Here is a 27,002-nt window from a genome sequence, read left to right as displayed (position 1 = left end):
ATATTTATTAGCGGTGAGTTTAGGCTGTTACAAATGGTATTAGAGCTAGACACAAAGTGGTGCGTCAGCGAGAACGTTGGACCCCTAAGGGGGTGGATTGGTTGGAGAAGAGAACGAAGCATTCCTTATAAGAGTGTGGAAACCTCTCTCTAGTGGGCGGGTTTTAAAATCTTGAGGCAAAACCCGAAAAGAAAAACCCAGAGAGGACAATATCTATTAGCAGTGAACTTGAGCTGTTACAAATGGTATTAGAGCCAGACACCAAGCGGTGTGCCAGTGAGAACACTGGACCCCTAAGGGGGTGGATCGACTGCATAAGAGAACGAAACATTCCTTATAAGAGCGTGAAAATCTCTCTGTAGTGGGCGTGTTTAAAATCTTGAGGCGAAACCCGAAAGGAAAAAACCCAAAGAGGACAATATCTATTAGCGGTGAGCTTGAGCTATTACAAATGGTATTAGAGTCAGAGACACCAAGCGGTGTGTCAGCGAGAACGCTGGATCCTTAAGGAGGTGAATCGGTTGGAGAAGAGAACGAAACATTCCATACAAGAGTGTGAAAACCTCTCTTTAGTGGGCGCATTTTAAAATCTTGAGGCGAAACCCAAAAGGAAAAACACAAAGAGGACAATATCTATTAGCGGTGGGCTTAGACGGTTACAAATGATATTAGAGCCAAACACCAAACGGTGTATCAGCGAGAATGCTGGACCCCTAAGGGGGTGAATCAGTTGCATAAGAGAACGAAACATTCCTTATAAGAGTGTGAAAACCTCTCCATCCTTAGTAGACACGTTTTCAAATCTTGAGGGGAAGTCACAAAGGAAAACTCAAAAGGGACAACAATATCTGTAGCGTTTTACAACGGTTCGAACGTGTTCTATACGAGTAAATTAGCAGCTATATAGGTATAGGTTTGGTATGTTAAACACTTTCTTGATTGTTGTTATGAAAAAGGACATTTTTTTCTCTACTTTTGAGAGGAGATGTTGAGTTCAAATCTTGCTTTTTCTATGAACAAAACAATATTGTAATGAATAAACTAAGATTAAACTGTCATCTTTGACTTAAAATGTATTAAACAAGGAATTTAAACCCATGATTTGACTGGTCAAATCCGTACTTAAAAACATTTTTTAATACATCTAATTTAATGATAATAAAACAATAAAAATATTGCACTTAATTAGACCATAAATTTGGTTAAATTACTATTTTGGCATAAGGATTATGTTTTATTGCAATTTAGTCCCTACGATATTAATTTTTTTTTACCATAACGTCGTTATAAGATGTTTATTGATATAACGTACGACATTGGTTTCGAGTGCTATATTTAATAACACGAGTTTACGAAGATTTTTGGGTAGAAAGGAAGTCAAAATTTAAAATTTAGGGTTTTCGAAAACTATAAAACAGAAACATGGGCCTTTTGCAAATAACGAAAAGTAGGTGTAGGTCGGTGTATGTAATAGCCCAAACCCACCGCTAGCAGATATTGTTCTCTTTGGACTTTCACTTTCGAGATTTCCTTCAAGATTTTAAAACGCGTCTATTCGGGAGAGGTTTTCATATACTTTAAGGAATGTTTCGTTATCTTCTCCAACTGATGTGAGATTTCACAATCCACCCCTTTAGAGAGGGGAACGAGTGTGAAAACCTCTCCTTACTAGATGTGTATTAAAACCGTGAGACTGATGATAATACGTAACGGGCCAAAGCTAATAGTATCTAGTAACAGTGGGCTTGAGCTGATTTTGTGTTAAAAAATTATTTAGATAAAAAAAAAAAAAAAAAAGTGCCTAACTAACAATGAAAAATGGCGGGAACAAACTGTGAAGAAACTTTGTAAAAGAGAGAGATTTCACTAAATGGAGTGGACGCTGCCCGTTTCTATCGCCGCCGCCGCCACCACCGCCGTCTTTTCTTTTTCGTGTTATCTTTCATCCACGTTAATCGCCGGCAACTTCTTCATGGGTCGTTCTCGCCAATCGCCAACACGAACCCATTTTTTTCTCCCGAAATCCCTAAAACCGCGGTAATTTTCGTTTTGGATTTTCGTTTCTTTTAATCTTTATAATAGTTGCCATTCGGTCCGATTCGTACGATGCGGGATGGTTAGGGTTGTACATTTAAGGGGGGAACTGGAAATTTTCTCGAGAAAATTAGGAGATTTTCCCAGAAAGTGGGAAAGGGAAGGGATAATGATCGCCGAAGGAATTGGAAGGAAGGGAAGAAGGCCAGCGAGGGATGATTTTAGAAAAAGGAAAAATGAAGATCATTGTACAGGAATTTCCTGCTGGACAAAACACCCCAAATTTGTCCATTGTTTGTTCCTCTGCCCCAAATTTGTAATTCCTTTGTTTTATTTAACATCCCCAACTGTATGATGAAATGCCAAATCGAGAGAGAAACCATTCTGAATTGAAGAACATTCCCACCATGTTCTTCCTCCGACCCGCCTCCCTTATCTCCCTTCTTCTTCTCTCTCTTTCCCTCTTCTCCCATTCTTCCATCACCGCCATTCCCATCTCCGGTACTCATCTTTCATATTTTTTGTGAAAAAAAAAACTCCAATGTTGTTTAATCTGAGGATTTTCTTATCTGGGTTTTGTTTTAATGCAGAGAACTCTGGTGGGGTAGAGGTTTTTAAGGTCTCGGAGCCATGGAGGAGTCGGAGAAGCCTTGCGGAACAGAACCCTGCTGCGAACTCGTCTCTGATTTTGGCGAGGGAAAGAACTAACAGGACAGACCCCCTTGCAAATTTTAAACCATATACGGGTGGATGGAATATCGGCAACAAACATTATTGGGCTGTAAGTTCATTATCTCAATGGTTTCTATAAGTTGCAATGGATATGTAATATGTTAGGAAGACGGCTCTCTACGATGGTATGATATAACTTTGAACATAAGCTCTCATGGTTTTTCTTTTGGTTTCTTCAAAAGGCCTCGTACTAATGAAAACGTATTCCTTCCTTATAAATCCATGATCATCTACTTAATTAGCCAATGTGGGACGACTCCCTCCCAACAATCCTCCCTCGAACAAAGTATATCATAGAGCATCTCCTGAGATTTATGTAGCCCTCAAACGACCTCCCCTTAATTGAGGCTCGACTTCTTTCTCTAAAGCCCTCAAACAAAGTACACCCTTTGTTCAACATTTGGGTCAATTTTGACTATACCTTTGAGGCTCGCAGCATCTTTGTTTGATATTAGAGGATTTTATTGACATGGCTAAGTCAAGGGCGTAGCTCTGATACCATGTTAAGAACTATGACTCTCCACAATGATATGATATTGTCCATTTTGAGCATAAGCTCTCATGGTTTTGCTTTTCATTTCTCCAAAAGGACTCATACCAATGTTAACGTATTCCTTACTTATAAATCCATGATTATCCACTTAATTAGCCAATGTTTTCATTTCTCCAAAAGGACTCATACCAATGTTAACGTATTCCTTACTTATAAATCCATGATTATCCACTTAATTAGCCAATGTGGGACTCCCTCCCAACCATCCTCAATCTGAAATACGATCTGTTGTTTAATTCTTTGGCTAATTTGGTTTAGCTCGGTTTGGTTGTTAACTAAAGCTAAATATGAACATGGGTTCCTGTTTTTGGGTCCCATCTTCATTACTTCTCAAGTCCTTTGACAATATTATGTTAACCATGAAGCTTTCTGTCCTGTTTCAATCTGATGCAGTCTGTTGGTCTTACTGCTGCTCCCTTATTTGCCACTGCTATTGCCTGGTTCATGCTCTTTGCGATATGCTTGTTGATCATCTGTCTTTGTCGTTGCTGTTGTCCGAGGGAGCCTTATGGCTATTCTCGAACAGCCTATGCCTTCTCCCTTGCGTTCCTCGTATTCTTGACCATCCCAGTAACGTAAACATCTCTTTCCCTCCAAACTGCTGTCTAAATCTTTTAATCTGCCTCTATGAAGATATCTATATTCGTTTTTGTTCTTTGAATCAGTCTCGGATGCATAGTGTTCTACGTTGGTCAAGGCCAGTTTCATTTCCATATATCAAGTACGTTGGACTATCTAGTACATCAGGCAGATTTCATAGCTGAAAATCTCGAGGATGTGTCCGTTCACCTTTCTGCAGCAAAATCCATTGGAGTCAATTCCATAGTTCTGCCTGAAGACATCCAGGAAGGAATTGACGACATGGACTCAACTATCAGTTCTGTTTCTTCCGTTCTTACCAATACAACTGCTGCTAGCTCTAACAGCATACAGAAAGTCTTGGATACAACGTAAGTATAACTCTTGTATCAAATTCCAGTGCTTTCCGTGCTCCGACTAACCGATATCCGTTCATTGCAGGCGAATCATGCTCATTTGTGTTGCTGTTGTTATGCTCGCATTGGCATTTGTTGGATTCTGTAAGTGTTTCTATTTCTGTGGCTTTATGACTTATGTGAGCTGATCATAATTGGAACCTTTGTTCAATCCTTTCTCTACATGATTCAGTATGTTCCATTTTGGGATTGCAGTGTATTGTATACAGGTAAGTATATATCAACTGTTCCATTTTCTTGGTTGATCATAACATATTGTAATCTATTGAACACTTTCATTGTTAATGGCTGTAGCTTGGCAATCCTTGGCTGGATTCTTGTTACGGTCACGTTCGTTCTGTGCGCGGTTTCTCTTCTTCTAAATAAGTAAGAATCTCCATGATGTTTTTTTAATCGAAATGATTTATGTTGAAAGATTACAGTGTTAGGAATCACGAACCTTCACAATGGTATGATATTGTCCACTTTGAGCATAACCTTTCATCGCTTTGCTTTTGGTTTCTCCAAAAGGCCTTGTACCAATGGAGATGTATTCCTTACTTATAAATCCATGATCAACCCCTCAATTAGTCGATGTGAGACTCCTCTCCCAACAATTCTCCCCTTGAACAAAGTGCACCATAGAGTCTCCCATGAGGCCTATGGAGCCCTCGAACAATCTCTCTTTAATCGAGGCTCGACTCCTTCTCTAGAGCCCTCTAATAAAATATACCATTTGTTTGACACTTTTGACTACATTTTCGAGCCTCACAACTTCTTTATTCGACATCTGAGGATTCTATTTATATAGCTAAGTTAAGGGCATGACCCTGATACCATGTTAGGAATTACGAACATCCACAATGACATGATATTGTCCACTTTGAGCATAAGCTCTCGTCGCATTGCTTTTGGTTTCCCTATCTCATACCTATGGAGATGTATTCTTTACTTATAAATTCATGATCAACCCCTCAATCAGCCGATGTGGGACTCCTCTTCCAACAATCCTCAACATACAATATACTCATCCTCGTAACTCGTAGGATATTCAATATGATAGGTAGTTAAATGGAGTTTGGATTCAATGGTGAAATGTTCTTATTTTGTTGAATGTTGTCTCTGTCAGCTGTCTGAATTGATCATGTTCTTTTCCTTGTATGCATTAGTGTGATTGGAGATACGTGTGTTGCGATGGAAGATTGGCTGCAGAATCCCACAGCCCACACAGCATTAGATGAGATTCTTCCTTGTGTCGAAAAGGCCACTGCCAAAGAAATTCAGACAGTAACCATGAATGTGAACTACCAGCTCGTCAGATTGGTCAATGGAGTGATCAACACACTCGCAAATGCCAACCCTCCTCCAGATGTCAAGCCCCCTATGAACTATAACCAATCTGGCCCGTCGGTGCCACCCCTTTGCGTTCCGTTCAATTCCGATCTCACCGACCGAAACTGCTCGGCTAATGAAGTAGAACCGAGCAAAGCTCCCAAGGTAAAGAATCTTCTATGTTAAAGCTATAGCTAAAACAAGGTAGCTTTTGAAACACTTACGACGACGACGTCAAAAACTATAACGTCCCAGATCCACCGCTAGGTGATATTGTCCTTTTGGGCTTTCTCTTTCGGGCTTCCCCTCAAGGCTTTAAAACGCATCTGCTAGGGGAAGGTTTCCATACCCTTATAAAGGGGGTTTTGTTCTCCTCCCCAAGTAATGTGAGATATCACAATCCACCCCCTTCGGGGCCCAGCGTTCTCGCTGGCACTCTTCCATCGATGTGGGACCCCCGCCAAATCCACCCCCTTTGGGCCCAGCGTCTTTACTGGCACACCGTCTCGTGTCTACCCCCTTTGGGGAACAGCAGCCTCCTCGCTGGCACATAGTCCGGTGTCTGGCTCTGATACCATTTGTAACGGCCCAGATCCACCGCCTAGCAGATATTGTCCTCTTTGGGCTTTCCTTTTCGGGCTTCCCCTCAAAGTTTTAAAATGTGTCTGCTAGGGGAAGGTTTTCATATGTGTTTTGTTCTCCTCCCTAACCAATGTGGGACATCACAAAAGCGACGCATTTTTGTTCGAATAACTCAACGGGATCTCGGATTGTTGCTTGCAGGTTTGGGGGGATTTCACTTGTCAAGTTTCAGGCAATGACATTTGCGCCACAACTGGCCGGTTGACCCCAACATTGTACAACCAAATGACATCTGCAGCAAGCGTGAGTTATGGTTTGTATCGGTTTGGACCGTTCTTTGTGGACCTCGTAGATTGTACATTTGTTCGTCAAGTGTTTATGGACATCAGTAAAAATCATTGCCCTGGCCTCCGACTGTTCATGGAATTGACATACGTTGGGTTGCTTATGATGTCTGGTTCTGTCATGCTCTCCCTGATCTTCTGGATTATATATGCAAGAGAGCGACGACATCGAGTCTATACTAAGCAATTTATTGCACGAACTCGCAGCTAGATATCGACTGATTTATCGGTCAGTTTCGTTCAATCCCATATGTATTATATTAAACACTGTTGAGTGTTTTCATTTCAATGTACATTATTTAATGATATCAGAGCTGACGAGTTTCATCTATTTGATGACTTGATGTGATTTTAATGGTGGCCTTCTGTCTCTTAATGAACAAATTTTTGAAGCTTTACCTATTTTAAAGGAAGAGTATAGGGTCGGGATTCACAAACATATTTAGAATTTGGGTGGAAAAATGTGAGATCTCACATGTCGGTTGGAGAGGAGAACGAAGCATTCCTTATAAAAGTGTAGAAACCTCTTCCTAATAGACATGTTTTAAAATCGTGAGATTGATGGGCGATACATAACAGTTTAGAGCTTGGGCCATTACAAAATCGTATTAGAGCTAGACATCGGTCGGTGTGTCAGTCAGAACATTGGGCTCCAAACGGGGTGGATGCATTCCTTATAAGGGTGTTGAAATTGTACCAACGAGGACGTTGGGCCCCAAAGGGGGTAGATGCATTCCTTATAAGAGTGGGGAAACTGTGCCAATGAAGACGTTGGGCCCCAAAGGAGTAGATGTATTACTTATAAGGGTGTGGAAATTGTGCTAGCGAGGACATTGGGTCCCAAAGAGGGTGATGCATTCCTTACAAGGGTGTGGAAACTATGTGAGCGAGGATGCTAGACCTCAAAGGGGATGGATGCATTACTTACAAGGGTGTGGAAAGTGTTTCAGCAAGGACGTTGGTCTCAAAGGAAGGCGGATGCAGTCCTTATTATGGTGTAGAAACTGTGCAAGCGAGTATGCTGGACCTGAAAGGGGGTGAATTGTGAGATCCCACGTCGGTTGGAAAGGAGAACAAAATAATCCTTATAAAGGTATAGAAACCTCTCCCTAATAGACACATTTTAAAACAGTGAAGCTAACGATGATATGTAACGGGCCAAAACAAACAATATCTTGAGCTATTACAAAAAAAAAAAAAAAAAAGTCTCAGAAAGCAGATTCTTAAGCTCGGTTGCTATACTTCAATAGATTAAGTTATATACCTTCAACCAATCCGATCTATTTCCCTCTCGATTTTGGATCTTAGCATTCCAAAATCCATTCTCACGATATAAGATATAATAACCAAACCTTCAATCTTTCGAAATGAACCGTATATTTTCTGTACCACCTACCCTATACCCGAATCGATAAATTAAAATTTACTTAATCATTTCGTCATTTTTTTCCATTTTAACAATGAATTCAACATCAAAATTTGTGGGTTCTCTTCATTTCTTAACTTAGAATCAAAATCTCTCCACCAAAATGTATTATCTTCCAAAAAAAATTAAAAAAAAGAGCATATTTTGTGTTCTTATTTTAGAAGGGGAGTGGGTTTTGGAGGCCCACATTTGAAAAGTTGGCAAAAAAGCCATTAAAGCATGTATTGGAATGTAATATAACAAATATATAGAACAATATTTTGGTTCTCTTCACACCAAATTGCCTACTTGCTTAGATTGGTATCATGTCTTCATCATCCTCTTTAGTTCCTATTGAGGGCCCCCTCCATCTTCCCCAATTTCAACGCTTCTTTACTTCTTATCCGTTCGAGACTACTGCTCGTAGATATTGTCCGTTTTAGCACGTTATGTATCGTTGTTAGTCTCACGATTTTAAAACGCCTCTACTAAGAAGAGGTATCCAAACTCTTATAAGGAATGTTTCGTTCCCCTCTCCCACCGATGTGGGATCTCACAATCCACTCCCTTGGTGTCTAGCGTCCTCGCTGGCAAACCGCTCGATGTCGAGCTCTAATACCATTTAAAATACCTCGAGGCCACTACTAGTAGATATTGTCCGCTTTGACCCATTACGTATCATCGTTAACCTTACGATTTTAAAACATGTCTACTAGGGAGAGGTTTCCACACCCTTGTAAGGAATGTTTCGTTCCCCTCTTCAATCGATGTCGGATCTCATAATCCACCCCTTTTGGGGGTCCAACATTGTCGTTGGCACACCACTCAATGTATGGCTCTAATACCATTTGTAATAGCTCGGGGCCATCGCTAGTAGATATTGTTCAATTTGACCTGTCATGTATCGTCGTCAGCTTCACAGTTTTTAAAACTCGTCTACCAGGGAGAGGTTTCCACACCCTTATAAGGAATGTTTTGTTCCCCTCTTCAATTTATGTGGGATCTCATAATCCACCCCCTTGGGGTCCAACGTTGTCACTGAGACACCATTTGATGTCTATCTCTAATATCATTTGTAACAGCTCAAGGCCACTGCTAGTAGATCTTGTCCGATTTGGCCCGTCATGTATCGTCATCAACTTCACCGTTTTTAAAACGTGTCTACCAGGGAGAGGTTTCCACACCCTTATAAGAAATGTTTCGTTCTCCTCTCCAACTGACGTGGGATCTCACACGTTATCACCATCCACATTAATGGTTTGCCCTACTCTTACAATTATCAATCGTTACTCATTAGGGTCCTAATGTACAGGTGAAGTTGTTTACAATCGATTAAAACAATTTTTTAAAACAATATCACTATTTTGTTCGGTAAGATACCAAAATGGATGATTGAATCATTCCATACGAGAAATAATCACAGGAAATCCTTTGATAACATAGATTCCTATGTCTCAACAACATCTCACAATCAAGCCAATTGGCTAAATCCCGTGAAACCATTTTTATAAAAGATGATAAGCTTTAGATAATCGAAATACAACAACCTACCACGAGATAAGTCTTAGATAATCAGAACTAGACAACTGATTAAGTATGTTGTTAAAATTGTTGGGGGAACTATAATCATCGGTATTATCGACCTATTAGATATTTTAATAAAAAAGTATTATAAATTAAATATCATCATGTTATCCATTGAATTTTTTCCTTTTTATCTTATCGATAAAGAAATAATATTTATATTTAATGGTGGCCGATTAGAGGAGATATTTTTGAACCCTCCAAGCGACGATCGAGTGGTTTTATATGATTAAAATCATATGACTGGTCCACTAACGCCTCACTGACATGTCTTCTCTGAATTAATTAGCTGATGTTTACTTGAATAAATGTCTGAAACAGTCTTGTAACAAATCAGCTGTCTGAATTCAAAACATGTCTAGATTTTTGTCTTACATTAAAGTCGACAAAAATTACTAAAATAATAATAAAAAAAAATCATATAAATAAAATATTTAAAATTGTATAAGATATTAAATATATGATATTAATGAAAATAGAAAAAAGGCATCCAAGTTGCATCCAAACCAAACTAGAATTGACTATTTAATTTTTAATAATTTTTTTAATATATTTATTTAAATGGAACATTATAGATAAGGTTCAAAGTGGAGAGCTTATTGTCACTATGTGAATTTATAATAAAATGAAATATTTAAGTAATTAAAATGTTTATTAAATGATTGATTTACTTGAAAATATGGACTAAAAAATTATATAATTATTCCATTGAGATAAGAAAATAAAATATGATCCGTTATTATTTTAATTTTTATAACGTGACTGGTTAAATATATGTATTTATAGCTCGATCGTTATATCTAGTAAAGCTATATATGGTAAATAGCTATATATAGTAGATGACTAAATCTGGTAAAGCTATATATAGTAAACTATACCATATATATATATATCTCTGGTCCGGTAGAACTTTGAATTTATTCTCTCTGGTCCGATAGAACTTTGAATTTATTCTCTCTCTGTACTCTCCATGATTGTACATACATGAAGTCATCAATAAAAAATCCTTTTAGCAGTTTTCCTTGCAATTTTCTCTATCCTTTTATTTGTGTTCATCTAGATCGAGCGTGTGCGTTGTTGTGCGATCCTAACAACTGGTATTAGAGCTAACGACTGATATCGATCCCAACAAGCCCAAGCTTACCACTATTAGATATTGTCTACTTTTGCTCGTTACGTGTCATCGTCAGTCTCACAGTCTTGAAATGCGTCTGTTAGGGTGAGATTTCCACACTTTTGGGGGTTTAGTGTCTTTTATGTCTGAGACTGATGCCATTTGTAATAGCCCAAGCTCACCTCTAATAAATATTATTTGTTTTAAAATCGCGAGGCTGACAACGGTACTTAACGGGTCAAAGCGGACAATATTTGTTAGCAGTGAGCCGGAGCAGTTACAACCATATACGAGAAAACGATAACAATCCTAATGCATGAACTAAACGAAGATAGTGGTTGTGAGGCAAGAACATGCTATCATGTCTACCGAAAATTGGTCAAAGTCAAATAAAGACATACCTTTTGAATTACGTAAATGATATCTGATATGTTTAAAATATCTATAGATATAAACGAGAGTTCTAAATAAACAACGGTTCCCTCTCCATTAGGGAAAGATCTACCTTTATGGATAGAATGATCCTTATCGAACACTTTTTAATTATTAGCAAAATGATATTTATCGCTTAAAAAAATATAAAAAGAAAATAAAAAAATATTTAATTTTAAATATTAATAACTAATTATCATATAAATTAAAATTTTGGTTTAAATGATTAAAATATAATTTATTGAATTTTATTTTTTTAGATTAAAAGAAAAAAAATTAATTAAATTTAGAAGAATGTTGTTATTAAATTTATAATGTTACACTCAACTACTTAGAATTATTGTTGGATAAGGATGCCTAAACCAACCTTCTTTATTATCATAAATACCCTTTTTGTTATTTTTATTTATAAATATTATTTTATTTATTTTAATTTATTATTTTATGCGTCGTTTAATTTCAGAAATTTCAAATTAGTCCTTAAACATTTCTTGGCTCGGTCTGTAATAGATCAGGAGAATAACTTAAGAGGTACTTACCTCTCCCTCGTTCACGAAAATGTTGAGCATTTAAGAACATATCACTAGAAGAGTTTTAATGGGTTCAAGCTCGCCTCGAATGGAGGCTAGGAAGAATGTGAGTCGAGAGGCCTGGGTCGAATAGGTTGAGACAAGAATATCCAACCTAAGTAGGTTGAGCCATGCAGGTCGAACTGAGCTAGCATGATTCAAGTAACCTGACCCGACTCGAGCGGGGTTAGGTTGATCGAGGGGTAGAACAAGTTGAACCAACGTGAAATTGGTTAGAGTAAACTCTAGTTTGATTAGAGTAAAACTTCAACTTACCATGGTTTGTTTTAGGAAATTAGGAATTAATTATTTCTAAAATTTAAATAGTTTTAATTTGAATGGAGGGCAATTTGGGAATGAAATATGTAAAGGCTTTAGCTCAGCAGGACGTGTAATCCAAAGCGGATCTGACATCTGACGTGGCAAACAACTGTAAAATAGGAAGACAGCTGTCATACCAAACGGTGCCACTTTTTTGTCGTTTTGATATTTTTGGGTTTAAACAGCCGAAATAAAAAAATAAAAAAATAAAAAAATGAAAAACCAACCATGCCGGTTCAACTAACCCAACCGCCCAGGTTGGTTGAGTTCTAACTTGATATCATTGACTCCAGACTAAATTAATAAAAATATTTTTTAAATTTATAATTTATTTAAAAAATACGCATAAATTTTAAAAAATTTGAATATAAACTTTATAAAATAATATTAAAATGTCTATAAATAATCGATGAAATGTCGATAGACGATTTTCATTATATATATTGATGGTAATAATTTTCTAAATTTTTTATAAAGATAGAGAGTTAATATGTATTTTTAAATATAATATTAACAAAAAAATATATATATATTTAATTTTTTTTAAAAAAAATTAAAGATAATAATTAAAATTTTAAAATTATTTATATATTTGAAACACTATTAAAAATTTAATAATAATTTTTAAATAAATTACTAACGGTTCCTATAAAAACTAATTGATTTTTTTTTTAAGTTTAAATCTAAATATCCACATCTCAAATTTATATGTATATATATATATATATATATATATATATATATATATATCATTATTTTTATTTTAAATTTAAGTGTATTTTAATTTATGCATCTTGTTTTTATTTTTGTTTTTAATTTTTAAAATATTTAAATTTTTAGTTAAATTAAAAATAAAAAAAAACTATGTTTTTCGAAAATAGTGTTTTATTATTGTATAAATTAATGTGACATTAGTAACATCATTTTTTAATGGCATAACTAATTAATTAATTTTAGTATAAAGACATACATTAACCTAAAATAATCATAAGCTTTTAGGGAGCATAAGGGCATATAAATTAGACGAATATATTAATAAAAAGATGCTCCCATTAAATAATAATAATAATGACGAATCTTATTTTAAAATTAAAAAAATTAAATACAGAATTAAAAAAAAGGATTTTCTCTGAATTATTAGTTCAATAATAACAAGGAAACATAACATGTATTTCTGTCCCCCATATTGGAATTACATGATTAAATTATTATTTTTTGTATATTTCTCACCGTTTCAATAATTATTAATATTATTATAATTAGTGGAATTAATATAAATTAAAAAAAAATTAAATACACCAATAATATAGTAACACGCAAAATTTAAAATTAAAAAATTTATTATATTGTTTTAAAAAATTGCATAAAACACCCCTGATATTATTGAAATATCAACAAAGTTTAGGGGTTAATTTATAAAATTAAAAGTTTTAAGAGAGGTTTGTGTAATTTTTCCTTCTATTTTTCGACAGTTTTCACAAATATGCAAAAGATGAAGGGTATGATGGAAAAAGATGCCACTCTGGAAATTAAAATATTTTATATTTTCCGTTGAATCCCTATAAATACTTGGTGCGAGTGAAGACGGGTTTGCCAAACTCAATAGCCAAACACGGCTAATTAGGAAGAATTAGAGCAAAAAGCTCAAGGTTCCCATTTCCTCTTTCTCTCTCTACTGTGACGAAAATGGCGGCAACTTCTCGAAGATCGAACGGATCGGTTCTCCGATCGTTCTCATCGTCTGAAAGATTCTACGGTTACCGGAATTCATCTCCGTCGGCGTTCGCGTCGTCGACTTCCAGTTTCTCCTCTGGATCGGCAACTTCCTTCTTCTGCAGATCGACTTCGCCGTCGCGTGTGAAGGTTCACGGTTCGTCTTCAGTTTCCGTGCCGTCGGTGCGGTTTTATGTTGACCGTGCGATATCTCCGAACAGATCTGTGTCTGTTTCTTCTCGTAGCGGTGGGAAGAATCAAGTGGTGAAGAGGCAGAGCAGTTCGAAGAGGACGTGTATGTGTTCTCCTACAACTCACCCTGGCTCGTTCCGGTGTAGCCTCCATAAAGGTATTATTTCGCAACCGCACGCGCCGTACTCGCCGAGTAGGTTGAATGCTCGTAGATCGGCTATGACAAATTCTCTGGTTAGAATCGGAGGTGTTGAAGGCGATCTTGTGAAGCGAGCTTTAGCGGCTTTGATTCGGCCTTCTTCTCATCAACAACGGCGCAGAGGCGATTTTAAGCCAAAGAGTAGCCGGCTCTCGATTATGTCCAAGGCCGTAGAAACATTATAATGATTTCGGTATGTTGAAATTGGAAACAACTCTGTGATTAGTAATTACCTAATCTCCGAGTTTCCGGAGATGAACTTCTCCTGATCTCAGATGGCGGTGGCGGGAACGGTATCAAGTTACGACGAATCATACGGACCTGCGTTCTGGACGGTACTATCTTTTCCTCTTCGGAGACCGTGACGGACATTATTCATCACTAAGAACTCTGGAAATCACCTTTGTACAAATTAATATGTTATACAGAATATGAATTTGTTTGTGTTCGTCGACAATCGGCGCTCATACCTCAAATTGCGATAAAATCCAGAAACCGATACCAAATTAATCAAACTCGCATGAATTAAAAAGGTCTAAAATCTCACTGATCGGACTAGACGGAGATTTAGGGTTCGGAAAATCCTCTCCATAAACAGATTGCCTCTGTTGCATTCTCTGTGTTCGTGCATTCTGTTATCTCCGCCGTGTAATCAGACGGTTTCTGTCAAATACCTTTCGCTTTCATTGGCGTGGGCGGCGAGTGAGTTGTAGATAAGCGTAAGGCAGTGATGAGCCTATTTCACCAGCGTGCTACCGCCATTTGATTGGTTGCTTAGTGCTTGCTTTTTGCCTGGAAGAGGTAATATGGTTGTGCTTTTTCTTCTCTCTTCTTGTGATTGTGATGTCTCTCTCTCTCTGTTTTTTGTTTCTTAATCTTTTTTTTTTTTTTTTTTTTGCAGGATCGAGGTGTGTAGGGATTGCATCGGATTTGGTTGAATTTTTTAATTGAGTTGGGTTATTGGGTTAATCATTTTAAATTATTTAAAAATTATATGTTTCTATAATACATATAATGGTTTCATCATGGTTGGATGAAACGGCTCTAGAATGACCCTGACTTTATAATCAAAGAATACTCTCTCTATTGGTGAGGTCTTTTGAGGGAGCTGAAAGCAAAGACATGAGAGATTATGTTGAAAGTGGACAATATTATATCATTTGTGGAGAGTCGTGTTCATCTAAGATGGTATCAGAACCATGCTCTAAACTTAGCCATATCCATAGAAACCTCAAATGTCCAACAAAGGACTCCAAGAACAAAGGACTCCAAAAGAAAAATGAGTCGAGCCTCCCGCTTCCCGTCTCGAAGGCATAGTAAAAAAATGATTAAGACTCCAAAAGAAAAATGAGTCGAGCCTCCCGCTTCCCGTCTCGAAGGCATAGTAAAAAAATGATTAAGACTCCAAAAGAAAAAGGAATCGAGCCTCGATTAAGGAGAGACATACTTTATTCATTGGGGTGAGGCTTATGCTCAAAGCGTACAATATCATACCATTGTGGTGGTGTGACGCCTTTTAGAGAAGCCAAGAGAACTTATGCTCAAAGTGGACAATATCAAGAGAGTCGTATAAGTGGACAATATCATAAGAGTCGTGTTCATCTAACAATAATAACTATCTAGAGTTCAAATATTCAATCTAGAGTTCAAATATTCCGATGCAGTTGAATCAGGTCAGTTAGGTCCACTTTTGAATTTTAATTTTTGGATTTTCAAAAAATTTAATTCAATCCAAATTAAAAATGATAATAATAATAATTGATTTTTAATCCAAATTAAAAATGATAATAATAATAATTGATTTTTAATCTTTTTATTTCTGGTATTATTTTTTGTTCTTGAAGATTTCTTAATTATTCTTTAAGAATATGTTTAAAAAGATAATTTATTTTATTTATTTATTTCTTTTTTAAAAAAAGATCGTTTGTTTATTTTGTTTCTTTGTTTAGAGGAGGGGTCATACCACTTCGAAACCACTTCGAAACCGAAGTTGCAAGCTTTTGAGAGGCCCGACATAGAGTATCACCTATCTCTTTTCGCACATCATTGCTTGACCCTCGAACGAATCCTGGTTTACAAGTTTGGTCGGCATCGAGTGACAATCTATAACTTTCAAGAGAAGAATCTGAGTATCGATTTGACTTATTACGTATCACTGTAAGTCTCACAATTTTAAAACACGTATGTTAAAGAGAGGTTTCTACACTCTTATAAGTTCGTTTTCCTTTCCAACCAATGTGAGATTTCATAATTCATCTCTCTTGGAGACTTAGCGTCCTCGCTAGCACACAACTCGATGTTTAGCTCTGTTATTATTTGTAACAACTCAAGCCCATCACTAACCGATATTGTTTGTCTTGACTCGTTACATATCGCCGTCAGCCTTGTTGGATGATGAAAGTCCCACATCGGCTGGTTTATAAACAAAAAATACTCTCTCCATTGGTGTGAAGCCTTCTAGAGAAACCCAAAGCAAAGCTATGAGAGGTTTTGCTCAAAGTGGACAATATCATACCATTATGTGGAGAGTTGTGTTCGTCTAACAAGCCTCGTGATTTTAAAATGCGTCTACGAGAGAGAAATTTCTAGGAAATGTTTTGTTCCCTCTCTAAAATGCATTTATTTATTAAAAAAAAAAAAAAAAGTTGTGAGCCATTATTTTTAAATATATATTAATTTTAAACTATTTATTTATTTATTTATAGAATTTAGATATATAATGACTTTATCATTTATGTCACAATCACAAGTGGCTCACCTCCACGTCACTTTCTAGAGTTGATAAGACATATTTTTCTTTTTATTTCCTTCAATTTTAATTATTTTTGGAAAAGGAAAATAATGGATAAGGCACCCAAAAATATGACAGATGTGGGGACCATCCCACATGTCACAACACGACAACGCCACATTTTCTTTTCCCAATAATTTCAAATGAGAATCTTGAAAGTTTTCAACTTCATATTATATATATATATATATATATATATATACCTAAAAATAAAAAAGGATCTTTTTTGGAATAAATAAATATCAATTTAATAATTTAGTTTAATTTAATGGAAAAATATTATAAATATTTCATGACGTTTCTTCACCCTTAGAATGGTAAATACCTATCTAGGATGAAAGCATGTAAAAGGGGTTTAGAACGGGCATGCAACCATAGACAACACATCCTAGACAAGCAAGATCGAGATATCTGTTATAAGGTCATTAACAACACGCCTTGGACATGCATGACAACTGCATGATCGTGACATCCTCCCCCACTCAATTAGTTGACGTCCCTGTCAACCGACCCATACAAGCAAGACTAGGATATCTGTCATGTGGCCATAAACAACATGGTTTGGACAAACATATGACATCGAAACTAAACATGTTTTCTCATTTGTTACAAAATATTCAAAAAGCTCAATTACCCCAAAAAGTACGATTTTGGTTGAGTTATGAACTTATTTAAATTAAATTAGGTTCAAATAAATTAAAATTTTAACAAATTATTCGAATTTATTGTTAATTTTATAAAATACTATTTTTTAAGGCGGTAAAATATTTTTAAAAACTATTTGGAAGGTAATTTGTATCGGGATTTTTTAAAACTAATTTTTTATTTTTTGTAATAAATATATTTTTTTAATAAATGACCCGAACAAACCGAACAAACCGAACAAATTCAACCTAACCCACGAACCCGAGAAAGTTAATGGGCCTCAATTCATAAGAACACCCTCTATTACATTTCCACAAAGCCCATTATTTATAGGCCCAAACCAATTGAGGTATAAATATAAATTTAATCAAATATATATTTGTTTTTAATTTAATAAAAAATTAATTTCTTACACCACAAAAACCAACTAACTTTTGAAAAAACCGTTATAACCAATGACCAAATCTAATGCCTCATTTTGGGATCCAATTTTTGGTTAACCTATTTATGTCTCTCTCTCTTTTGTTCTTCCTTAGCCATTTTTTCTTGGAGACATTGAAGATCGATTTGAATTATAGTATGTTTTCTTTGACGTCTTTAGCTTCAAAATCTAATTCCAAATCGATCCATAAAGTTATAGCTTCACCACAACTTATCACTGTTCTATTGTCTTCTCAACGAGCTGGCTCCGATCGAGATAATAGAAGAAGCTCCATATTCGACTTCTTAACCAAATCAATTGCTTCGGGAGCTTTGATTGTCGGAGTTGGATCGTTTTTTAGCTCAAATTTGCAAGTTTCTTTTGCTGACTTTCCGAAACAAACGGCATGGACGGTGAACGAAGATCGGTTTCCATACCCATTGCCGAATCAAAATGCAACGAAGAAACCAAGGTTTTTATTTGGAGGTAAGTGAATGTTCATCAACCATAGTATGATCTTGTAAGATTCCACGTTGATTGGGGAGGAGAACGAAATATCCTTTACAAGGGTGTGGAAACCTCTCTCGACGCGTTTTAAAAATCTTGAGGGAAGCCCGAAGGGTTGCCCAAAGAGGACAATTATAAATGGTATTAGAGCTGGGCAATGTGTCAATGTGTCAGCAAGGAGGCTGAGCCCCGAAGAGAGTGGACTCGAGGTGGTGTGCCGATAAGGACCCTGGGCTCCAAAGGGGTGAATTGTGGGTGTCCACATGATTGGAGAATGGAAAACCCTGGACCCCGAAGGGGTGGATTGTAAAATCCCACATTCGTTTGGACCCTGAGCCCCGAAGGGGTGGATTGAAGATCCCACATTCGTTGGACCCTGGACCCTGAGCCCTAAGGGGTGGATTGTAAGATCCTACCTTGGTTAGGGAGGAGAATGAATTAAAAATCTTTTGTTCATGTTTTGTGTCCAAATGGTTCTAGATGATTACAGACGGGTGTTTTTCTTCGTATCCAGCATTTTAACCTAATGGGTCATGGTAAATTTAATCTTTTGTTCCTAATGGGTCATGGTAAATTTAATCTTTTGTTCATGTTTTGTGTCTGATCGATTCTAGATAATTACAAAAGATGGGGTGTTTTTCGTATCCAACATTTTAACCTAATGGGTCACGGTAAATTTAATCTTTTGTTCATATTTTGCGTCCGATCATTTCCAGATGATTACAGAAGACGAGTGTTTTTCAACTACGAAAAACGAATAAGAATCCAAAGCCCTCCCGAGAAGGTGTTCGAGTATTTTGCATCTATTCACACAGTGGACGGAGAAATTTTCATGACACCATCGGATCTAATGAGAGCGATTGTTCCTGTATTTCCTCCATCGGAGTCGAATCGAGTAAGAGAAGGGTTTCTAAGAGGAGAAAGAAGAGTTCATGGAGAGCTCTATTGTGTTCCTTCTAAATTCTTCATGCTTTTTGACACCAACAATGATGGACTCATCTCCTTTGCAGAGTATAAAGCTCAACCCTTTTCCTTGTTAAACCTCATACTCAATTTAAAGCTTAATGAACACTTTCAGGTACATCTTTTTTGTTACACTTCTAAGCATACCAGAGTCAAGCTTTTCAGTGGCATTCAAAATGTTTGATATTGACAACAATGGGTTAGACAATTTGTTCTCTATTTGTGTCGTGTTTCATGTTTTGTCATGTTTTTTTGCTATTTTTGAACCATTTTGGTGTTGGAAATAGAGAAATAGACAGGGGGGAGTTCAAGAAAGTGATGGGGTTGATGAGGAAACAAAACAGGCAAGGAGCTCATCATAGAGATGGGAGAAGGCTTGGGGTGAAAGCTTGCGTTGAAAATGGTGGTTTGGTTGAGTATTTCTTTGGTCAAGATGGCAATGGCTCTCTTCACCATGATAAGTTCGTTCAATTTTTAAGACAACTTCATGATGAGGTATGATTTCCCTTCCAATTTTGTATTCAAATCCGAGAACGGTCAAAATAAAGTTGGTTATATCGAACCAATGGGTTAGTTTCAATAGTGACTGCCTGGGTAAAAGCTTGTATGTGAGGTTCCACGTCGGCTGGAAGCTTGTATGTGAGGTTCCACGTCGGCTGGAAGCTTGTATGTGAGGTTCCACGTCGGCTGGAAGCTTGTATGTGAGGTTCCACGTCGGCTGGAAGCTTGTATGTGAGGTTCCACGTCGGTTGGAAGCTTGTATGTGAGGTTCCACGTCGGTTGGAAGCTTGTATGTGAGGTTCCACGTCGGTTGGAAGCTTGTAGGTGAGGTTCCACGTCGGTTGGAAGCTTATATATGTGAGGTCCCACGTCGGCCTGAGAGGGGATCGAAACATTTCTATCTATGACAGATGTTTTTTAAAACCGTCAGACTAACGATGATACATAACGGGCCAAAACAGACAATATCTACTAGTGGTGGGTTTGGGTAGTTACAAATGGTATTAGAGCTAGACATCGGGCGGTGCGCTAGCAAGGACCTTGGCCCCCAAGGGGTGAATTGTAATATCTACTGGTGGTGGGTTTGGGTGGTTATAAATGGTATTAGAGCTAGACATCGGGCTGTGTGATAGCAAGGATCTTGACCCCCAAGGATGGTAAGATGGTAAGATCCCACATCGGTCGAAGAAGGGAACGAAACATTTCTTGTAAGGGTGTGGAAATCTCTTAACGGGTGGATTGTAAGATCCTACATCGATTGAAGAAGAGAATGAAACATCCCTTGTAAGGGTGTGGAAATCTCTTAACGGGTAGATGGTAAGATCCCACCTCGGTTGGAGAAGGGAACATCCCTTGTAAGGGTGTGGAAATCTCTCCTCAGCAAACGTTTGACAAATATATCAAATGTTCACATGTTTAGGCTTATATCCTTAAACGTTCGAATTCCTTAGCTTAACAAAAGAAGAGCGGATTATGGCGTTCGTGATTCGAATACCTAAACTTTTGAATCGGGTGATTTTGCAGATACTTAAACTAGAGTTCTCACATTATGATTTCAAGTCACAAGGAAGCATATCAGCCAAAGACTTTGCACTCTCCATCGTTGCAGCAGCCGACATAAACCACATAGACAAGCTCCTCGATCGAGTCGAAGCATTAAACAAAGAACACCATTTCAAAAACATCCGAATCACATACGAAGAATTCAAACACTTCGCTGAGCTTCGTAAGAAGCTGGAACCCTTCTCATTGGCCATTTTCAGCTATGGAAAAGTAAATGGAGAGCTCACAAAACAAGATTTCCAACGAGCCGCTTCCCAAGTAAGTATCACGTCACAATATTTGCTAAAACCACCGCATCTAAATGTTGGTGAAAATTCTCTGTTTATAATAATTTAGAAAAACAGTAATATGGAAAGAGCAATACATGATAACTATTGTTATTACCGTCAAATATCTAGGGTTTAGGGTTTATTCCTCGCTATTACAGTCAGGTTTATTTCTCGTTATTACAATCAATATCTAGGGTTTAGGGTTTATTCCTCATTATTACTTTCAATATCTAGGGTTTAGGGTTTATTTCCTCGCTATTACAGTCAAATATCAAGGGTTTAGTGTCTATTTTTCGTTATTACAGTCAAATATCTAGGGTTTAGGGTTTATTCCTCGCTATTATAGTCAGGTTTATTTCTCGTTATTATAGTCAATATCTAGGGTTTAGGGTTTATTCCTCGTTATTACAGTCAATATCTAGGGTTTAGGGTTTATTTCTCATTATTACAGTCAAATATCTAGGGTTTAGGGTTTATTCCTCGTTATTACAGTCAAATATCTAGGGTTTAGGGTTTATTTCCTCGCTATTACAATCAAATATCAAGGGTTTAGAGTTTATTTCCTCGCTATTACAATCAAATATCAAGGGTTTAGTGTCTATTCTTCGTTATTACAGTCAAATATCTAGGGTTTAGGGTTTATTTCCTCGCTATTACAGTCAAATATCAAGGGTTTAGTGTCTATTCTTCGTTATTACAGTCAAATATTTAGGGTTTAGGGTTTATTCTTCTTCATCACAAATGACCCGTTTGTCCATAAATGACCTAGTTCAATAGGGAAATCCCAATTCATTGGGCGTTTCGATACAATCAAATAGAAAGCCCCAAGGGCGCCATATTCTATGAGCCCAAACTATATGATTGAATAAATCCTCCTCTATCGAGGACTCATTCTCCTTCTTCCAACTCCGACTTGTATTGTTCATAGAGAAATCTCTGGAGATTTCTGGGTCTGGGTCGAAAAAGCAATGTCACTAGATCATTATTAAATCGATAGTAATATTTTTAGTGTCTCCTACTTCTAATAAGTCATGAACTAGATCAAAATCATTTTCAATGAGTCTATAAGATATGATCCCATTTTTTTTCATTGGGTTTGTATAGAGACCAAAGGTCTTGAATGAACGATCCGACGGATATTTGCCTGTAATAAACCCTAAACCTTAGATATTTGACTGTAATAAAAGGTCAAATATGATATCCAATCTCACGATTCTTGTGGCTTTTGGGAGCAAGGTCTGTGGAGTTTCGATCACGTCCAATGTCGTGGACATAATATTTCACATATTCGACGCGAATGGCGATGGCGACTTGAGCTCGGATGAGTTTGTGAGAGTTATCCAGAGAAGGGAAGTCAGTTCTTCGCAAGCGACTTTGGGCGTGTCGGGGTTTTTGTCGTGCTGGTTCAGCTGTGCGGCTCGATGCTCTTCTGCAAAGCTCTTTGTTCGCAGCTGAGTTCAAGAGACATCCATGGCAGCCTCGGCCTCCTGTAAATTTTTCAACATGACCTAATACTTTTCTGTGTCGTTTGCTTTAGGAGTTTATGAATGTAATCCAAGCTGTTCTTTTTACAAGTTTGATCTAAATAAAGAACCACAGAAACTTTGGAAAACAAATTGTAAAATCGTGCGTGATTGATCTAACGTTGAATCATGTCGGGTTTATGAGCTTATGGGGTTCTTGGTCGTTCGTCGTATTTCGATCATTTAGGCTCAATTTTATCTCACTAATTAATCTGGGTTTGATCTTAATTGTCATAATGTATGAAAGAGAACATGTAATTTGAAAATCGTATATGCATCGATTATTTGAAATGTCATCACATGTGCGTACGTACTTCACTTTTTACGTCCAATGGTGACTTTCTAGTTAGATCGTTCTTTTGGATATTCAATCTCATTTTCGAAGCTTTAGACAAAGGTGTTATTGAGATATTGGGCCATTATGGTATCTCGTACACATTTTGACGATTGGTCGAGTGAATCAGTCAACGGTCGAGTGAATCAGTCAACTTCAACGTGGATTTGTTGTGTGAGGAGTGTGTTATGATCTGTGGTCAGTTGCCTGGTGGGGGCGACTCCTCCGTTGTCGGTAAATGAGAAAACCGACTCTACGAGCTGCTCAACAGGTTATTAAGGATAATTTAATAAAAAATTAATTTTGTTGTTCGTTTAAGTATTAAGTTCAAATCCTCTTTTTACCCTTCTTTATTTTATTGAAATAAAAGTCAATTTCATCAATAATATAATAAGTTTTGAAAAAATATAAATAAAGTTAAAACCTCAAACAAAAAGCTTTCATAGCTCAGTTGGTTAGAGCACCCGTTTAGTAAGCGGGAGGTCTTGAGTTCGACTCTCAATGAAAGCAGATTGTTATTTTTAATTCAATTTTCTTCATTTTTTTTTTATTAAATTAATTTACAAATTACAATAATATTCAATTATAATAACTTTTATTTATTTATTATTATTTTTTTTAAACTTCTACATAAATAACATAAAGAATTTTACTATGTTCGTAAAACTTTTACTTTTACTTTTATTTTTAAATTTTTATTGAAGTTCAAAAGAAAACTCAAAAGAAGTCTACTATATCCGTAAAACTATATTTATTAATAGACTGACTCAGAAAAAGCTGGTTTGAACATAATTTAATAAAGACGTTAGGTTCGAGAAAATTTGAATTGGCTATATAAATATTTATTTTGATGTTAATAATAAGCCAAAAAAAGTGGTTGGATAGTTGATAAATATTGAGTGCAATTCACTCATAGGAGTGATATTTATTGCCTCTCTTGTGGAGAGCCCATTATTGATATGAAGAAATGGCTTTTAGGATCACACACCTAACCATTTCAACCATAGAACAACCTCAATACTTATCCATCCAAACTCCGAACATTCAAATTCAAGTTTATGATGCTCGAGTAAAAGAGGAGTTAATGATTTAAGACTACATATGTAACGACCCATGTTCAGGATGTGGATCGAGATTCAAAATCTGGGTTCATCACCTGATGACCCGACATTCCCCTGTATCTCCTGTACCTACTTCTTGCTTCTGAAGAGAGAAGACTATCCTCACAGACCAACACGAGTCCTTTCAGCATGTTTTGTTTGAGCCACTGATGATAAGATGGCTAAGAAAGTCTTAAAATAATTGAAAGTTTTTACCTTTGCCAACAAGGTGCACCTTATCCATCCAAACTCCAACATTCAAATTCAAGTTTATGATGCTCGAGTAAAAGAGAAGTTAACGATTTAAGACTACATCTGTAACGACCCATGTTCAGGATGTGGATCGAGATTCAAAATCTGGGTTCATCACCTGATGACCCGACATTCCCCTGTATCTCCTGTACCTACTTCTTGCTTCTGAAGAGAGAAGACTATCCTCACAGACCAACACGAGTCCTTCCAGCATGTTTTGTCCTCACTCACATGCATTCTAGAAAAGTTACTAGGAGGTCATCCAACATAGTATTGCTCAAAGTAAGTATATGATTGAGCCACTGAAAAGAAAGGTGCACCTTGTTGGTAAAAGTAAAAACTTTCAATTATTTTAAGACTTTCTTAGCCATCTTATCATCAGTATAACCTTCACTCGGATACCCCTCCTTTACTCGAATGTCACAACATCTGAATGAGAGTGAGTGAGAACGAAATATAACAGCCCAAATCCACCGCTAGTAGATATTGTCCTCTTTGAGCTTTTCATTTCGGGTTTTCCCTCAAGGTTTTTAAAACGCATTTGCTAAGGAAAGATTTCCACACCCTTATAAAGGGTGTTTCGTTCTCCTCCCGAACCAATGTGGGATATCACACAAAACATGTTAAAAGAACTTGTATTGGCTGGTGAGGATAGTTTCACTTTAACCATGAGAACTTACAAAGCTACAAAACAACCCACATGTCTCGACTTTTTTAGAACAGGTTCGAGTCAAATAGTAATGATAGTAATGGTATCTTTTGTACATAGAGTTGGAATATTCCACGGCATAATATTCGAGAGTAGGTAAGTGAAAAATAATGAAGGGGGTAAATGTAAGAAATGAGAGGAATATTCTAGAAATTCAATTTTCCTTTAGCTTTATTGAACATATGGCTATGGAATAGAGATAAAGAAATGGTGGGTCACTTTGCCTTCATGTTCTTTCACAATCACCACAAAGAAGTCATTGAGCACCATAGCCACAAACTTTGCTTACCCAAAGGCTTAGAAACCACATGAAATATCATTTAAGAAAATTGCTTTGTCTTTATATATTCTCTATAATTATTTAGGTTGGTGACAAACATGTCCCGAGCACCAACCCGACTTTCATGGAGGAGATAGAACGCTTTGAAAACGAAATTATAAAAGTCTAAAGTAAACAAATCACTAGTGAGTCTGATTTGGGAGTAATCTATAGTAATATTTGAGTCTAACGAGAAATTAAAAACTCGATTTTTATTTTTAAAGTCGAACTTCCGAAACTGTATTGAGAATCTTAAATGTTGAATTTACAGATGAGATAGAAGAGAAAAATACTTACACAAATCCCCGAATTCAAGAAAAAATATAAGAAAACAGTGAAAATTGGTCAAAGTCAACTCTTAGGGGTAAATTGGTCATTTTGATCCTCGTTTCTTAATGAGAGGTCTGAATTAGCCCAGATTGCTAACACAAATCCCACAATTCAAGAAAAAGAAAATATAAGCATACAGGGAACGATTAGTCAAAGTCAACTCTGAGGGGTAAATTGGTCATTTTGACTATCATTTCTTAATTAGAGGTCTCGATCCGCCTTCGTCAGATTGCTAAGAATGGAAGAAAAAATGAAAGAGAGAAAAAAGAATTAGGAAATGAAATGGCCAATATCGCTCAGTTAGTAGAACAGAGGACTGAAAATCCTCGTATTACCGGTTCAAATCTGCTATTGACAATAAGGATAACGTGTAGGAAATGAAATGGCCGGTATTGCTCAGTTAGTAGAGCAGAGGACTGAAAATCCTCGTATTACTTATTCAAATCTGATATTGACAATTAGGATAATGTGTAGGAAATGAAATGGTCGGTATCGCTCAGTTGGTAGAGCAGAGGATTGAAAATCTTCGTCTCACCGATTTGCTATAAAAATAAATACGTCTGATGTGTCGGAAAGGAAATGGCTGGTATCGCTCAATTGGTAGAGCAGATGACTGAAAATCTTCGTGTTACCGGTTCTAGAGTTTAGAGATTTTTGAGAGAGTGACAGAGAGAGAAAGTAGAAATCCACTCCAAATGATTGTTTGGAGTCGAAATTCCACTGAATTTCCTTCACAAGCATTCCTACGTGCGTGAGTGTTACTATAGTCTGAATCTCATGCTCGAGTCGATTTCCTTGAGTCTCGTGCTCGATGGGACAAGCTACGTGCATGGGTGTTGCTCTAATCTGAATCTCGAGTCTTTATTTTTATAATTAGCACTAAATTCCTAATTGGAATAGGTTTCTTTGCAACTAAATTTGAAAGGTAATGTGAAGAGATATAGTTATAACAAAGGCACTACTCTCTATGTAGAAATTGATGTGTGACAAAGGGAAAGTTATGGTTTAGGGCTTTTACCCATAAAGAGAACCAACCCTTTCACACATACCTTATCAATTCAAACCAATCCCAAAGCTCATAATTGATGGTCGGTTTTTTTTAGTTCAATAATCGTGAAGCATGGAGGTTGAACTATCGGCTAGTATTTAGGGGACGATCGAAGATTGATTGGAAAGGTAGCTCAACCGCCCCTCTT

General features: G+C 36.7%; 3 protein-coding genes and 1 non-coding gene across 4 annotated transcripts; all 4 read left to right on the top strand.

Moving 5' to 3' along the window:
• Nucleotides 1-2,055: 2,055 nt before the first annotated feature.
• Nucleotides 2,056-6,949, top strand: LOC111799017 (uncharacterized). Its single transcript, XM_023682396.2, has 9 exons — nucleotides 2,056-2,535; nucleotides 2,625-2,815; nucleotides 3,713-3,894; nucleotides 3,985-4,269; nucleotides 4,340-4,398; nucleotides 4,487-4,523; nucleotides 4,609-4,680; nucleotides 5,463-5,790; nucleotides 6,409-6,949. The coding sequence occupies exons 1-9, from the start codon at nucleotides 2,394-2,396 to the stop codon at nucleotides 6,760-6,762; spliced, it is 1,650 nt and encodes a 549-aa protein (XP_023538164.1). The 5' UTR covers nucleotides 2,056-2,393; the 3' UTR covers nucleotides 6,763-6,949.
• A 6,612-nt stretch (nucleotides 6,950-13,561) lies between these two features.
• LOC147792112 (uncharacterized) lies at nucleotides 13,562-14,537 on the top strand. Its single transcript, XM_087125154.1, has one exon. It carries the CDS (start codon nucleotides 13,663-13,665, stop codon nucleotides 14,263-14,265), a length of 603 nt encoding a protein of 200 aa, XP_086981280.1. The 5' UTR covers nucleotides 13,562-13,662; the 3' UTR covers nucleotides 14,266-14,537.
• A 3,558-nt stretch (nucleotides 14,538-18,095) lies between these two features.
• LOC111786277 (calcium uptake protein, mitochondrial-like) lies at nucleotides 18,096-22,855 on the top strand. The gene is made up of 6 exons (XM_087125654.1): nucleotides 18,096-18,423; nucleotides 19,161-19,455; nucleotides 19,523-19,606; nucleotides 19,695-19,902; nucleotides 20,932-21,228; nucleotides 22,476-22,855. Exons 1-6 carry the CDS (start codon nucleotides 18,096-18,098, stop codon nucleotides 22,692-22,694), a joined length of 1,431 nt encoding a protein of 476 aa, XP_086981780.1. The 3' UTR covers nucleotides 22,695-22,855.
• Nucleotides 22,856-23,532: 677 nt separating this feature from the next.
• Nucleotides 23,533-23,606, top strand: TRNAT-AGU (transfer RNA threonine (anticodon AGU)). Its single transcript has one exon. It is a non-coding gene; the product is annotated as a tRNA-Thr (tRNA).
• The last annotated feature ends 3,396 nt before the right edge of the window (nucleotides 23,607-27,002 follow it).

The sequence above is a fragment of the Cucurbita pepo genome, chromosome 7 (genome assembly GCF_057944985.1).
Source record: "Cucurbita pepo subsp. pepo isolate OVF chromosome 7, ASM5794498v1, whole genome shotgun sequence".
In the NCBI taxonomy this organism is placed as follows: Eukaryota; Viridiplantae; Streptophyta; class Magnoliopsida; order Cucurbitales; family Cucurbitaceae; genus Cucurbita; species Cucurbita pepo.
The sequence above is the reverse complement of the archived record's forward strand: the minus strand, read 5'-3'. Positions and strand labels throughout refer to the sequence as shown.